The following is a 16,877-nucleotide window of genomic DNA, read 5'->3' on the forward strand; positions in this document are numbered from 1 at the left end:
GGGGTAGATTTGAGGGTATTATGATGCCTACTTGTGTTTGGAGTGCAGGAATGTACAGTCGGTGTTTGGAGTGCATGAGTGTAACATGAATTTGGATTATCTTAGTTTTTTTAACTTTTTTTTTTCTTTTTTGCTTCATTTTGTGAGCTAGCCAACATTTTTACAATTTTATATTTCATTTTGAACGTACTATTTGTTAATTTATGTATTTTTCTAGCTTCAATTTGTTTGTACTTTTTTTTTGACCACACACATTCAATTTATACTCAATCAAAATTCAAATCATTCCTAATAAATTAGAACCAAATTTTCTATTATCAAACGTTTTTAATTAAAAAAAATAAAATTTTTAATTATCTCATGGACTACCAAATCCTTGGGCCCAAGAAACCCACCCCATTCCAAACCCATATCCCCAAACAGCCTCTTATATTTTTCTCCGTTTTCTTTCTTTGTCATAACATATTCTTGCATTGTTGGGTTCCTTGAGGCTTAATTTTCAAGATACGAAGATAAGAAAAAATATCAATTTCGACGTTTTGAATTCATCAGTCATTATAATGATAAACGACACTAACAAAGAAAGAGTGATAGAGATAAAGAAAAAATGGATGAATGATCTGTTACATCTACTCATCCTGTGATTGCGGATCAACAGACCCCGAAGATATGGCAACTCTTTTTTAAAGAAATAGTAAAAATAATTGTATCCAATACATTTTCGATTTTGGAGTATTCTCAAGTAAATTGTCAGGATTTCTTTTAGATTTTTCTTGTGTTTTCTTTCTTACCATAACCTATTCTCCATGATTGGGGTTCTTGCAAGCTTCATCACGTTCTTGGTATTCCTTCGTCTTTTTTCTTAATTTATACGTGTATTCTTAAATTCTAGGACTTTATTTAATAATGATGGTATGTTTTAGATTAAAAAATGACTTTTTGAAATTTATCTGATTTGAAACATGAAATATAGATTTTTAAATTTAAAATTTTCATTTTTTTAAATTTATTTAAGTTTTCAAGAATATTTTTAATTTAAATAAAATAGTTTTAATTATATAACATAATTATTATTTTAATCGTAATAAAAGTAATAGAATAAACAAACCATACCCTATCTTTTTTAAATCATATAAAGGACAAATAAGTTGGTAGTCCCGGCCTCTCACCCGTCCGTTTCATCCGAAAGTGATTTCAAACTATCTCACGTTTTAAATTTTAATATAGTAAATATATAATAAAATTATAGTTTTTAATATAAATAATATATGCAAATAAATTATAACATAGCAAGTTTAATCTTAGAGAATAAAATCATATTAAAATATAACTTTTAAGTTTTTAATATCAATCAATCAAATTTAGTTCATTGGATAGTATATCATAAAAAATGTTGATGGTTTGATCTCTACTCCAACCATTGTGTTCAACCAAAAAAAGAATCATTAAAAATTTTAATAAGATTTTTAAATTTAATGCATTAATATTAGATGTATAAATATTTTAATACTCAAATATTTGGTTAAACCTGTATTGGAAGGCAAGTGAATTACACGCTATAATGTTATAAAATAAATATAGAAAAAATAAGAATAATAATGAATATAGAAAAAGTAAGAATAATAATTTCAACAGTAGCATGTATAAAAAGTATGATAAATTAATCTATAATATAAATACTTTTTAATTTTATTTTAAAGTTGAAGCCCCAATGTCCATTTGCATTTCTTCTTTTACTTTTAACACTCATAAAATAAAATAAAATAAAAAGAAATAAATAAATAAATAAATATACATACATATATATATATATATATATATATATATATATATATATCGGGGACATGGGAATCGTCCCAGATTGGGGAATCCCTACCCAAACTTTCAAGGAACGGGGCGGGATGGGAAAAATTCCCCAATGTTGTGCGAGGAGGTAGTCGAAGACGTTGTGCGATATTAGTAAGGTTCAAGCTGGCTAGAATAGTGGATGCAAGAGGAAAAATATTTTCACGTGGAGATGGAAAGTATTAAGGAGCTGCTTAAGTCGAGACATCCAACCTAACTAAGATGCAGATTTCAACAACCAAACCTCGAGAAGGAATACTCGCTGCAAACTGCTGACCCGCAATATGTGCACCAATATGCGCACGAACATGCGCATAAATATCCACAACAATATGCACCGCAATATTATGCGCAATCGGAGGGACGAAGACTCTGGTCCAGTTTTGTCATGTGCTATATGAAAATATTTATTTAATTATTATTCAAATGAAAGTTTATAATAAAATAGAAATTGTAACCCTCGTTAATTTGAGGGATTCAAAAGTTAAAGCTAATAATGGACTAAAATTGAAGGTAAGAATCAAATGGTTTCCTTTTCCTTTATTCAATTTTAATCTTTGTTTTCTAATATGTCATTTTTACTTGCTCGTTGTTGGAGTGTTCTATTCTTCCATTTTTAGTATTGTTCTGATTTCTTGAATTTTTTTAATGTTAATTTTTTCGATTTTGATCTATAATTTTTACATCAATTATTTCTTGAAACTTACTCTTTACTTAAAAAGAAGATTCGATCTTACGTCATCTCAACTCATCTCAAGATTTCAGTATTTTTAAGAAAAATGCATGATATTTTAATGTCAGGATTGGACCAGCTAGATCAAGATCATGAGTGAAATATCATGATTGAGTCGGCCTATATCGTAATTTCAACTAAAATAATTGAAATGATTATACCTTATCCAAACAATATAACCAACTTAGCGAAACAAATAAAGATCAGCCATATAAATATATAGCTTATATTCTAATAAATAAATTTTCAACATGAAGTGTTCTTGTTCGTTAGGACATACTGATCAGCCATATAAATATATAGCTTATATTCTAATAAATAAATTTTCAACATGAAGTGTTCTTGTTCGTTAGGACATACTGTATCCTACCCCCAAACTGTAACTAATCTTAACTTCAAACTTAGTTAATTTTCATGGCCGAGGAGGTAGTCAAGACATTGTACGAAATATTTAAAGAGAGACTTGCAAGTCTCCGTAGGTTTAAGGTGCACTGGAATACTGCAGGAGGAGAAACATTTCCACATGGAGATGGAAAGTATTAGGGAGCTGAAGTCGAGACATCCAATCCAACCCAACGGAGATGCATATTTCAACAACCGAACCTCCAGAATTCATACCCACAACAAATTGGTGACCCGCAATATGTGCACCAATATGTGCAGCAATATCCACAACAATATGCGGAGCAATATGCGCAGTAATATTATGCGCAATAGGAGGGACAAAGACTCGGAGAAATAGTTGTGCAACCGGAGAGACAAAGAACCGGAGAAACAGTTGTGTAATCGAAGGGATAAAGAACCAGAGAAACACATAAATTCTAAAAAGTGTTATAATAGTTGAAACTTTCAATTTTGTATTCAATAATTAAATCTATATGCATGCACCACCTCACCACATAAAGAGCACTCCAATCCTGACACGTGTTATACGAAAATATTTATTTAATTATTATTCAAATGAAAGTTTATAATAAAATAGAAATTGTAACCCTTTTGTTAATTTTATGGATTCAAAAGTTTAAGGTAATAATTGACTAACCTTGAATCGAATGTAAGAATGAAATGGTTTCCTTATTCTTTCTTCAATTTTAGTCTTTGTTTTATAATCTATCATTTTTTTTAACTTGCTCTTTGTTTGTAGGTTCTATTCTTCAATTTTTAGTATTGTTTTAGTTTGCTATATGCTTGAATGTTCTTTCCCTCAATTTTATTTCTGTTTTTTTATTCAGTATTTCTTGAATCTTGGAATGTTATTTTCTTTGATTTTGATCTATAATTTTTACATCAATTATTTATTGAAACTTACTCTTTACTCAAAAATTAAGAAGATTATGCGTTATCTTCAACCCTTCTCAAGATTTTAGTATTTTTAAGAAAAATGTATGATATTTTAATATCGTGATTTGACCAATTAGACCGGATGATTAGTGAAATATCATGATCTAGTCGGCCAAAATCGCAATTTCGACTAAAATACTTGAAATAATTTTATATTTATTCCGCTAGTTAATTTAGTGTAATTCTAAGATTTTACCTCATTAGAAACCCAAAAACAGGTTGAATAAATATTTAAATTAGTAATATTGAATCAGACTAAATATAACCAACTCAACCAAACAAATAAAGATTCGATATAAATATATAGCATATAAAAATGGGCTCATATAAGAAAATTTGGCCCAACTTTTCAATGTTGAAATGGGTCGGGCTGAAAAATCGCCAAAAGCCCAATTCTATCACATTATTCTCTAACGTCTACTACCATGTTAAGCTATAAAATTTCATGTCACATTTAAAAAACAATCTATATATAAATATAAAGTTAGGAATCAATAAAACAAATAAGTTAAATTATAAAGTTAGCTTTTGAATTTTTGAACTTTGTATCTATTTAGGTTCTAAATTTAGAAGTTGGAAATATGTAGTAAATTTTTTATTATGTTTCTATTTAGTATTATTTATCATTATAAAATTTTTAATAAAACACCAACATGATATATATTATTTTTAATATTGGTAAGATATGTCGATTAAATTAGTTTTAGTTGAGTTAATGTGACATTATAGATAATGTATTTTTATATAAAGTTACTTAAATTTGGTATTTTTTAAAAGAATTATAATAGTAATAATATTTGTTAAAAAAAATCATTCTTCATTTACTTTCATATTAGTAATCTATATATTTTTATTTCCTGTTGTAATTGCTGAAGTAATCTAAATATTATTGTACTAACGTAACAATCAATAATTAATTTATGTCTTATATTTTGCTATTTTTTTAATACAACAATGCAAGATGCAAGGTTGAATCTTCAACTTAAAAGATTAAGAACAAGTATCATTGTACGTTTTAGTCGTTATTTTTGTAATATTTTATTTTAATTATAATAGATCTATAGTCACCCTAAATTATTACTATTCTCTATAAATTAGAACAAATAAGAGTATGAATAGTCAAACTCTAAGCAAGCTAACTTAATATCATCTTAAATATCTTTTACATTATGCTATATTATCTTTTATTCTTCTCAAACTTTTTGTTATGGTTGGGAATAAGAGTATGAATAGTCAAACTCTAAGCAAGCTAACTTAATATCATCTTAAATATCTTTTACATTATGCTATATTATCTTTTATTCTTCTCAAACTTTTTGTTATGGTTGGGAATGATAGAGTGTATTGACAACAGGTACAATAAATAACTCTGTTTTGAAAAGACGTTTTATTTCTTTTTAATTATTTGAACGCTACAAAATTAATTATTTAACGTTTTAATTAATTAATTAATTTTATTTTGTAACGTTTTAATTAATAAAGTTAAAACTTTTTTTTCTTTTCGCTTTTTAAACTAAATCAAGCTTTTTTATGCAGTAAGAAGATTATGAGTTTTTGGTAGAATTTCTGAGCGTGTTCGTCGATTCCATTTGGCTCCGACGAGTGCATGCTTGAGTTTGGAGTTGTGTTAACCTTGGGAGCAACCGATATACATACGATTTAGCGCCATGGTCGTGCCGAAATTGCTTTCAAGGCATTGGTTCAACCACGACACAACAATCGTTTTCATCTAATTCCTCTTTCAATTTTCAACTCTTATAACCGAAAAAAGAAATAAATATCCAAAACAATGTGAATGATACCAAAAAAAAAAAAAAGGATTGAAATTGGATCAATTGTATCCTAAAGGAAAAAGACCATTGCCCCAAAGCTATATATTAATGTTTTGAAAATGTAAGTGTATTGACTAAAACAAAATACCATATGGTTTTCAAATTGAATTCAACAAAATTAAAAAAAGAAAAAAACAACAACAACCACCACCTAAACTAAATATTATCACATGCAATCTAAAATTTCAATCCACGTACCCTCATAAGATAAACATAATATAATTACTCAATCATCTCGAAATCTCATTTTGCAACGCAATAAATACATAAACTATTTGTTGTACTAAAATAAAAAAATCTCATCTTGCAATTATATCCTGACAGTCTTCGATTTCACAACAATCTCGATATAGCTTTTTACACTGTTTCATACTTCAATGATAATTGCTTAATTTCACATCTAATTTTGACACCAACAAAAACTCATTATGTGAAAAATAATTTCTCTATCTCCAATTTAGGCTATGGATTCCAATTGTCCTAAAATATTTATATTTTGAAAGAAAAGGAAAGTCTTGGATTGGAAGAAAAGACAGCTTTGTTGTGCCATTGCGGGACGTTAAACAAGCTCTTGGCAATACGTTAAGTAAAGTAACAGACTTTAACAAAGCCACACAATTTTTTCCAAAAAAAAAAAAAAAAACCCCTAAGCCACACAAAATAAATTAATAATTAAGTCAATAATATTATCATACAACTTTTCATGGGTTAAAAGGACATTTCATTTCATTTAAATTTAGAAAAGTTTCCTAACTATTGAGTGAATTGTTTCGTGATTCACCTAACCTAACACAACAAATTAATATTTTATTTTAGATAAATTCTGCACAAACCAACCCTTAAACTATAAATATTATTACAATTCCTTTGCAAAATATATATATATATATATATATATATATATTATTACAATTGTATTTACAAACTTTTAATTTTAAAAATATTAAACCCTGGATAAATTTTTTTTATTCCTTATTAAAAGATGTATCTCACTCCTCTTAGAAAAATTCTTTCTTCCTCCCTAATATTGAATTGAATGAACGGGGAGCTCCATAAAAGCTCACGTGAGTAAGCAAATGTTTAAAGATAAATTCTAAAAAAAGTCATCTAGAAATGTCAATAAAGAAGATTTGAAAATGTGAATAAATATTCAATGGATGGATGCCCCTCTTAATATTTTGGTCAAAACATTTCTCTTTAAAAAACTGTCAACTACGGTGTCGTTTGATAATGTTCTTGTTTCTGTTTTTTCATTTTTAATTAAAGAAAAATGAATTGCATGGTTCCAACATCTATGAATAAATATGATAAACAATCTTTTCATTTATGTTTTAGAACAAATTGGAAATGGAAACAAGAAACTCAAACGTTACCAAACGAACCCTACATTGCTCCATCACCTAAAATAATTTTTATGGTGAAAAGTTCATGCGATGAGGAACAACAACTTTGTTGGATTTAGAAAGATAAAAAAATGTTTAAATTATATGCTTCCGTAGACTTCTCCTTAATAATAACTTAAAAAGTATTTAAAAAAATTTAAAAATAACTTTTAATTTTGATATCCAACAAATCCTTCCACACTAGAACTAGTGTCTTATGAATTAGAGATCTATTAGATACAATATTGAAAATTTATTATATACAAAAATTAAAAAAAAAAACTTATTAAAACCCAACTGGAAAAGGATTTAATTGGTTTAGAATCAAGTTTTTTTTAGGGTAGGCTGATGACGTGGCACTAATTGAATGGATCAAGGGCAGCCATTGAATCTTCCACGTGGACCCAATACCAGGCGACTCGTTATGCGTCCGGATCCCGCCTTACGTGGCGCCACGCGTCCACTGCCATCCCGCGTTTCTCTGACAGGCTCGATCCCGAGACGACACATCGGAAAGACAGAAACCAAACCTCCTACGGCCTTCTTTGCCCCATCTCTCTCCTAAGTCCTATCCACTTGTCATTTATTATGTGGTTTTATTCTTTCTTTCTTTTAATTTTGTTTTAAGCTAATTGAAAAAATTTCAGCCAATCTTCAAGAATTCACCGATTAATCTATTAGTTATGGTATAATTAATAAATTTTAGATTAAAATATCATTTTGAAATGCTACGTTGGTATGAAAAATTTCATTTGTTGTCGTATCTAGAATCTTTAATAATGGTACGAAGCCCACAAAATAAAATAATATGTCAATAGATAAATGGGATAGGCAGACATTATTATCAGACCAAACAATTTTTCTGTGTAATTTGAGACTGGTTCTATTTTAGATTTTGTATTTTCAATTGTTCAAAATTAGTCGACTCTTAAAATTAGCCCACTGTTTTTTTTTAAGAACTAGTATCTTCTCCTGTCAACCATCATATCCCTCTAGAAATTGAGAATATTTTGGGTAGGAAGAAAGTGATCGTAGATATGTGCATTGCTCATTTTGTATGAAAGAAGCTCCGTAGTCATATAATAACACACATTTATACTATTAATTATGCTGATCACATTAGTCTTTAAAATTTAAAGGTAAATTGTTGTAATTTTTATTCTTGTCGAAGTTAGATAACAAAATTAACTTCAATTAACTATGCTTACTAATATTGAAAATATATAAATTAAACTTAGGAGATTTAAAAGTATATGGATTAAATTGGAATAAACTCCGGGGGTAAAATGGTAATCAGCAAATTATTATTTGACATGAAAGACAAATATTCTACTTCCAACTCAAATTACATATATGGATATTATACTCAGAATGGTCAATTTTGGGGCTAACTCCAATGAACACACCTTGTAGGCCCTCATGTCTCATCTGGCCAAGATGTTGCTCCAAACATATATATATTAATTTAAAATATTTGATAATAAAAAAATATTACTTTTACATTAAGTTAGTTTAAAATGATTTTTCGAAGAATTATTTAAAAGTATAGTGCAACCAAATAAATTCGTAATTGAAATAACTTTTAATAAAATGTAATAAAAACACGTAAGTATTTGAAGAAAAATATATATTTTAAAAAGTTATTAAATTAGAAGGTACGTCAAACTCACCTTTAAAATATTTAGACTTCATACAAATAAATTTTTTAGTGACAAAGGTCATAGAAGCCATACAAATGTTAAATCGGGCCAAATTTACTTATATGTCATTTTGAAAATTGTTCTAATTGAAGCTATTTCGTTGTTTACTCCAAAAGAATATGAATAGATAGAATGAAAATTGTGAATGTTTTAAAAATATATATTTTTTATATAACGGTGTGTTAAAGAATACGAACATAATCTAACACAAGATAAGAAAAAGTATATCCTGTATAAAAAAATTGATAATATTTTTATTAGCAGAAAACCTTTTTAGATTTAATTTTAAGACAAAAAAAATGTAAGCTTAAATCGAATGTGAATAATATTGAAATTTTTTTGAAAAGAATAAAAATAATATTTTAAAAAATTATTTAAATTCGTACAAGAAATTGAATGGACTAATATCTAATTTAGTATTCAATTATTATTATAACTATGGAGTTTCATCCCGTTTCTATTTTCCGTTATGCCAAACGCTACCTAAATATTTAAATATTTCTTTCGAATTAAACCACGAGTACGGCCAGAATTAAAAAGAATATATAAACAGTTTAACAAATATTTTTTATTAAGAATCCACGTGTGCTACCACGTGGCCCAATGGCAAGGAAGACAAAAATTGTGGTCGTTTCCCGATCCGTTGGTTGTGAACTCTATAAATAGCGCGTCTCCTAAATCCTAATCCAATTCCAATTACATATTCAAATAAAAAACCTGAATCTATAAATTCTCACCGGAGTAAAATATCTGCTAAAGAATGGCGCTCGGTACAGTACATCAGATCCGTACTCTGTTTCCGGCGGCGAAAGGCGCCGATCATCCGCCTCAATCGAAGATTCCGGCGGCTGCGGCGGCGGCGGTGGGGAGGGCGTTTCCCGTGGCGGCGATCCGGCGATCTAGGGTTCAGAATCCAGAAAGAGAGGATGTAATCGTATTGTCGTCGTCGTCGTCACGGAGATTCCGGCAAAAATTCTCGGCGGCGGCGGCGGCGGGGGAGGCGGCGGCGGAAATTAAGGAGGGGAGGGGAGTGCCGGTGTTTGTGATGATGCCGTTGGATAGTGTGACGATGGGGCATGCGGTGAACAGGAGGAAGGCGATGGAGGCGAGTTTTCAGGCGGTGAAAGGCGCCGGAGTTGAGGGGGTGATGGTGGACGTGTGGTGGGGATTGGTGGAGAAGACGGCGGCCGGCGAGTACAATTTTGGCGGTTATAAGGAGCTTCTGGAGATGGCGGTGAAGTACGGACTGAAAGTTCAGGCCGTCATGTCGTTCCATCGCTGCGGGGGAAACGTCGGCGATTCCTGCACGTAATTTTCTTCCTTCTCCTCCACTTTTCCGTTTGATTTCAATTTTAATTTTAGTACTTATCCAGTTATCCTCTCTAATTTTAGGCTAAAATTGGTCCGAATGTTTATTTCTAGTTTTGGTCCAACTTAAAACTGATCTTTTAGTGGTTTTATTTGTTCCTATCACAATTTTAACACGTACATTTAATATATTATACAGTATGTTACATCTAACATATTTTTTGAAATGTAAAGATAATTTTATATTAAAATGTTTTTGTTGCATATAAAATTTGTATTGAAATATTGCAAACAAAAATTAAAGGGGTCAAATCGAAACAATTGGATATTCGATTCAGGCTCCCGTGGTTGCCACAAAGAATGACGTCGTTCAGTAATAACAATCAAAGCGTGATCACTTTTTAAAAATTCAACACTAAAATCAACATAATAAAAAATATAAAGACTAATTAGATATTTTTCGAGCGGTTCTATATTCATTTATTTGTCAAAAAAAAAAGTTTTTGAACTTCGTGAATTTTGGATACATGTTACTTTGTTGCGACTTTTTTTTAAATACAATATGTAGATGGGATTAAATTTTCAATTGAAGATATATACCATTGAATTAGTTACTGGGACTTCATAAAATAAAAGCTAGATTTTTTCATAAAGTGTCGCAATTTATTTTTACTTTTCAAAAATATTACATAAATTCGATTTTTCTTATTGTGTTTCACACGAAGTTTAAAATATAAATTAACTAGCAATGAGCTGAGCCGCACCCATATAGTTATGTTTCTTTCTTTCTTTTTTTCCAAATATCATATAAACGTCGACTATTTCTTTCTTATAAGTTTCTAACTTCTATTGTGAAAGTATTTGCTATTTCTAAACCCTAATTCGATATTGTTCTGAATATGAAATTGCATAAAATTCTGCAGAATTCCATTACCGAGATGGCTTGTGGAGGAGATGGAGAAAGATCCAGACCTTGCGTACACGGATCAATGGGGGAGAAGGAATTCCGAATACGTATCTTTGGGATGCGACAATCTTCCCGTCTTAAAGGGCCGAACTCCAATCCAATGTTACGCCGATTTCATGCGTGCCTTCAAACAAAACTTCAATCACCTTCTTGGCAACACCATCGTCGTAAGTTTCTCCAATTTTCCTTCCCTTGTCATTGTTTCACCGAGAATTAGCTTCTTCCAGTTCCACATTTTAACTATTCATCTTTTACTTTTTTAGGACCTTGATTATCTTGAACTCTGCTGGGTATATGTATTTAGTTTTTGAATTTGATCTATTATCACTGACGGTACTTAAATGTTTACATAATACGTTGATTGGACTAATGAGAAATGTGAAATCCGTCTTAAATCCATATATTTTAAGTATTCTTTTACCAATGAATAATGATTTTAGGCCCATAATTATCTTGAACTTTGTTTGGTTCTATCTATTTAGTTTTTCGATTTGATAGTGTGTCATTGACAGTTGACATAACATGTTGATCGGACTAATGAGTTTAACTATCAACTTTTACCAAATGATTATGAAACAAGAAAGGAATATGTTATCAAGTGGATTCTTTTTTATGTTTCTTGTTCCAATTCCGAAGCTGAAAATTTGGTGGAGCTGATTTTGGTTTTTATTTTCTGATAAAGGAAATCCAAGTGGGGATGGGACCAGCTGGAGAGCTTCGTTATCCATCATATCCAGAGCAAAATGGAACATGGAAATTCCCAGGCATTGGAGCCTTCCAATGTTTTGACAAAGTATTCAAAATCTCCTTTTACTCTGTTTTACCACACATATACATGTATTTCTTACATCTTCTTATGCTACTCTGCTCTTCTCAATTTTATACAGTATATGTTGAATAGCTTAAAAGCTGCAGCTGATGCTGCCGGGAAACCGGGATGGGGTTCGACTGGCCCGACTGATGCCGGTCACTACAACAACTGGCCGGAGGACACCCAGTTCTTCAAGAAAGAAGGCGGAGGTTGGAACTCCTCTTATGGTGAATTCTTCCTCTCTTGGTACTCCCAAATGCTCCTTGATCATGGGGAGAGAATACTTTCACATGCTTGCTCGATCTTCAAATCTTCTGGCGTGAAGATCTCGGTGAAGATTGCAGGCATCCATTGGCATTATGGGACTCGGTCTCACGCCCCTGAGCTCACCGCAGGATACTACAACACACGATACCACGATGGCTACATCCCGATCGCACAGATGTTGGCTCGCCACGGTGCCATCTTCAACTTCACTTGTATTGAGATGCGGGACCACGAGCAGCCTCAGGATGCACTATGTGCTCCTGAGAAGCTCGTAAGGCAAGTGAGTTTGGCGACTCAAAAGGAACGAGTACCACTCGCAGGGGAGAATGCATTGCCCCGATATGACGAGTACGCTCACGAGCAAATTGTAAGGGCGTCAAGGCTGGAAGCCAACAGGGATATGTGTGCATTCACATATTTGAGGATGAATCCTCATTTGTTTGAGGCAGAGAATTGGAGAAAGTTTGTGGGATTTGTGCAGAAGATGAAAGAAGGGAAGAATGGCCATAGAAGTTGTGAAGAAAAGAAGCAGCAAGAACAGCTTGTGCTTAATCAACAGACTTGTTTGTTAGCTTAGGGTATCTATCTTTAAGAAGGAAGCAAATTCTATGTTTAAGCAGGAAGCAAATAGGGCTTGTTAAAAAGTGTATTTTCTTTAGTACATATATATAGCAATTTCTGGTCCTAAATAATAGCAAATTTATACGCCATAGCATTTTTATATGAATTTTGGCTTTTTATTTTTTATTTTTTTGTTTGTTTTTTACCATAGAGTAAAAGACTTCAATTAGCTTTACCTAAGTAAAAGAAGCTAATATTTTTATCTAAGAGAAAAGTAATTACTAGATGGAAATTTGATTAGAAGTTTTTGAAATATTGAGAATGAAATTGAAATATAAGTTAAATTATACATTTAATCTTTTTATACGTTTAAAATTTAACAAAAATTTCATTTGCAATATCTTAGATAGACAAAACTTTTGTTCTGTTAGGGGGTGAGTCATGAATACTAAAAATTGCATATTAGATTTTTTTAAAAAGTCTCAGGATAGTCTAAATGCATATTCGAGAATAATTTGGACACAAATTAAAGTCACTTTGTCATGTTTTAAATTAAGGTCAAAGTTTATTGTTCAACACATCTTGCCAACATGAGCTTAGCTCGTTCGAATTCTCTCTACGTATGACGCGATGATGCATCTTTTTTTTACCTAAGGCTTTAGTCCATTAACAATCTTGTTCTTTTATGAGGTGGAGCAGGCGATCAAGCACTGGATTGAGGAAAGAGATCGTTTTTTACCATGTAATTTCATGTAATTCCTTTGGAATTTATTTTGAAAATTTTAAAAATTATTAAATAATTTTAACCATTTATAGTGTTTGGAAATTTTTATTATTTGTTGATTTGTTGATTCATATACACATAGACATATATTGAATAAGTTCATAAAAAAGGAAGATAAAATGAATGAATAAAGGAAAATTCTTGCGAATAAGTCTTTTGAATGATGAACAAATATGTATACATTCATTATTATAAAATAAGATCAATTCTCATCCATCATTGCGTATTGATACTTATCGAGTATAGAACAGATCTGCTTCTTTTTGTTCCTACGAATAGAATTGTTCCATTATTACTAAAAGAATAGATCAAATATTAATCCTTTCGTCAAGATAATCCCCTCAAAAGGGGAGGATAATTCAATTACTGCGGTTGACGACCAAAAAAAAAAAAAATCAACGACAGCTGAGCAATACTAACTCTAGAATAACTTCCTCATCATTAAAAAATAATAATAATAATTTTGGGCCTATCAATGTACATAAATTCAACCAAAACTCACAAAAATTAACACAAATTTTTTTTAGCTCTACTTGTTTTCATTCAAACCCTATAACTTTATAGAAATTGTAATGATTATTAATTTTATGAATTGAAAAGTTTAATGTAAAATTTCATTGAGCTCACCAAATTGAAGGTAAAAATGAAATGATTTCCTTTTCCTACTTTTTTTTCTTCCTATTTTAATCTTTGATTTTTGGTCAATATTTTCTTGTAGCGTCCCTTTTATTTGAATGTTCTATTTTTCTATTTGTTTTCTTTCTGCTTTCTAATCCGAGTATTTCTTAAATTTGCACTATGTTTAAATGTTTGTTTGTTCGATTTTGTTTCGCTTATGCTTTATTTGTTGGGTATTTCTTGAATCTTTGAATGTTATTTTCTTCGATTTTGATCTATGATTTTTACCTCGATTATTTCTTGAATCTCGTTCTTTACTTGAAAGAATATTCTATCTTGCACCTTGTTTAACCCTTTTTAGACTTTTTAAGTATTTTCAAGAAAAATATATGATTTTTACAATATTTTTTTTTATAAATTTTGTTTTTTAACTATTGAGTATTTATCTCTAAGAATTTACCTAAATCAAGAAGCTAATATATTTAATAAAAAAAAAAAGCTATCAAGTCATTTATATACTAATGATGGTATACAACAACTAGTGTTTTTTTTTTAATTTAACTTTAGGGAGTGATTTTGACATAAATAAAATCAATTTTGTTATTAATATATGTTTATTCTACTGTGCTCGAATTCACAAAATTTTATTAATGGAACCATTACCATTAAATACAACTTTAATTATGGTTAATGGTTTGCCAAAAGGTACATTTAATGTTTCAAAATTGTATAAAATGGTATTAATTAAGCTCTGAGCTTTGAATGGTTGTAAAGGAGAAGTCTTAATTTGAGTGAATCATCAAAAGCATAACGCAAACTTAAATTGTATATATGTTCTTGATCAAACCAAATCTTGAAGAATTCAAAACAAACTACCAAAACCAGATAGTATAAATCTCAGAAAGTTAAGCAATGACCAACCAAAAAAAATCCATTTATTTTGGTTAAGTAATTGGCTCCCCACTTTTTTCTCTCTATTCTTAAGTTTTGAGTTTTGAGTGAGTCAAATTCAATTCCTCAATATTCTTAACCTCAAAACCTATATAAACTGCCCCCATCAAACTTCCAAAAACACAAAAAAGCAAAACATTTTCTAGTTCTATCAACTCTCTTGTATTCAAAACAAAGAAGAAGAAAGAAGAATATGTCTAACATTCAGCAAAGTTTGAATGCAGGCCAAACCAAAGGCCAGACTCAGGTGGGAAACTCTCATCTTTCTTTTATATTCATATTCGTTTTCTCGTTAGGAGATCGACGTTATATTAATATCTTAACTAGTCGAGCTCGGTGCAGGCAAGGACAGAAGAATGGATGGAGGCCACAAAAAACACAACACATGAGTTGAATTCTTCAGATTCTAATTCTGCTCAGCTCTCTGCTCAACCTCACCAACAATCTAATTCTCCTCACCAACAGCAGCAAAAAGAAGCTGCTGGTTTTCTCCAACAGGTTCCATTTTTTCCTTTTTAATTCATTAAACTACAAAAAAAATAATAATAATAAAAATAAAAGTTTGCATCTCTTCATGTTTCAAAAAACTTCATTTCTTTTCTTTATTTTTCATCTCCTAAAAATAATCAGATTGACTTCATACATTAGGGTCGAAAGAAGAAAGTTGCCTCCTATTTTATAGTTTTGCTATTAAAAGATTATATATTTAAAAGGTTGAATTTTTTATATAATATATAATTTTAAGTTTTTTTTTTTTTTTGGCAGACTGGAGAGAAGATGGTTAACATGGCTCAAGGTGCTGTGGACACTGTGAAGGACACACTTGGAATGGGTGACAAGAAATGAAGGGGACAACATTTTCAAATAAAGAGAAACACTCTTATTAATTTAATTAACATATCTTATTTTAATTCATGAATTTTATAAGGTATATCTTTTTTTTTTTATTTCTTTTAGGTTTGTGCCCTATCTTCATTAGGGCATAGGAACAATTCCTTTGTTTGGAATTTGGGTAAATTTTTTTTTTATTTTTTTTGCTTTTTTGAATGTAATAAGGCATAGCAAGAATTTCAAATGCAAATGAAAAACTCTACCAGAGTTCATTTTACCTCTTTTGTTCCCTTTTTCTCTTTGAGAATTTTCTATATAATTAGTGTCCAACAAATTGGCATGAATCTTGCAACAAATAGTAAAGCGATATTAATTTCAGCACCTATCTATGAAATGGACAAGTTTAAGATTAAACTTCGACTTATGAGGTATCGAAGTGATTAAAGAGGGAGATGTATAGATTGAGTTGAGTTCGAATGGATTGAGTTGAGTTCGACTTTTATCGAGAAAATGAAAGTGATAAAAGTATTGCAGAAAAAATAAAAATTATTGCCTCCCATGTTTGACATCAGAGATCCCCAAGACCAATTGGGATCAAACACGAAGCTTGATCATTTTTATGATCAAACAGGTGAAGTTCACCTCGGTTAGAAACTGAAAATTAAATCTAATTTTGATATCAAGAATCAAGATAAAAGTTTGCTTTCATCTCACAATAATTTTGGAGTAGCTTCATCTTACCATCCAACCCTTTTTTCTAAGGTCATTCTCACATATTTCTTAGTAGTTCTCATGGAGAAGCGAAAAAAAGGAAGTTAATATAAATTGATTAATCATGTATCGTATTACCAACGAGGAGATCCTATATTGATTGATTGTTATGAATAATAATTTTTGGATGGAAATTAAAAGATAAAAAGATGGAATCCCATGATATAAATTATTT

General features: G+C 30.3%; 2 protein-coding genes across 2 annotated transcripts; both read left to right on the forward strand.

The window, feature by feature from the left end:
- Positions 1–9,516: 9,516 nt before the first annotated feature.
- Positions 9,517–12,913, forward strand: LOC111009907 (beta-amylase 1, chloroplastic). The gene is made up of 4 exons (XM_022283144.2): positions 9,517–10,141; positions 11,065–11,275; positions 11,791–11,901; positions 11,996–12,913. The coding sequence occupies exons 1-4, from the start codon at positions 9,594–9,596 to the stop codon at positions 12,761–12,763; spliced, it is 1,638 nt and encodes a 545-aa protein (XP_022138836.1). The 5' UTR covers positions 9,517–9,593; the 3' UTR covers positions 12,764–12,913.
- Positions 12,914–14,741: 1,828 nt separating this feature from the next.
- On the forward strand, positions 14,742–16,208 carry LOC111009834 (uncharacterized). Its single transcript, XM_022283052.2, has 3 exons — positions 14,742–15,347; positions 15,443–15,598; positions 15,866–16,208. The coding sequence occupies exons 1-3, from the start codon at positions 15,294–15,296 to the stop codon at positions 15,944–15,946; spliced, it is 291 nt and encodes a 96-aa protein (XP_022138744.1). The 5' UTR covers positions 14,742–15,293; the 3' UTR covers positions 15,947–16,208.
- The last annotated feature ends 669 nt before the right edge of the window (positions 16,209–16,877 follow it).

Source organism: Momordica charantia (genome assembly GCF_013281855.1).
Source record: "Momordica charantia cultivar OHB3-1 chromosome 7 unlocalized genomic scaffold, Mcharantia_2.0 BLBB01000007.1, whole genome shotgun sequence".
NCBI lineage: Eukaryota > Viridiplantae > Streptophyta > Magnoliopsida > Cucurbitales > Cucurbitaceae > Momordica > Momordica charantia.

What these genes read in the sequence shown, in the direction of transcription:
- LOC111009907 (XM_022283144.2), top strand. Translation starts at nt 9,594, where the DNA reads ATGGCGCTCGGTACAGTACATCAGATCCGTACTCTGTTTCCGGCGGCG. An exon ending in AACGTCGGCGATTCCTGCAC is followed by an intron (nt 10,142 to 11,064) that starts GTAATTTTCTTC and finishes AAAATTCTGCAG; the next exon opens with AATTCCATTACCGAGATGGC. An exon ending in CCTTCCAATGTTTTGACAAA is followed by an intron (nt 11,902 to 11,995) that starts GTATTCAAAATC and finishes AATTTTATACAG; the next exon opens with TATATGTTGAATAGCTTAAA.
- LOC111009834 (XM_022283052.2), top strand. Translation starts at nt 15,294, where the DNA reads ATGTCTAACATTCAGCAAAGTTTGAATGCAGGCCAAACCAAAGGCCAG. An exon ending in AAACCAAAGGCCAGACTCAG is followed by an intron (nt 15,348 to 15,442) that starts GTGGGAAACTCT and finishes AGCTCGGTGCAG; the next exon opens with GCAAGGACAGAAGAATGGAT. An exon ending in CTGCTGGTTTTCTCCAACAG is followed by an intron (nt 15,599 to 15,865) that starts GTTCCATTTTTT and finishes TTTTTTTGGCAG; the next exon opens with ACTGGAGAGAAGATGGTTAA.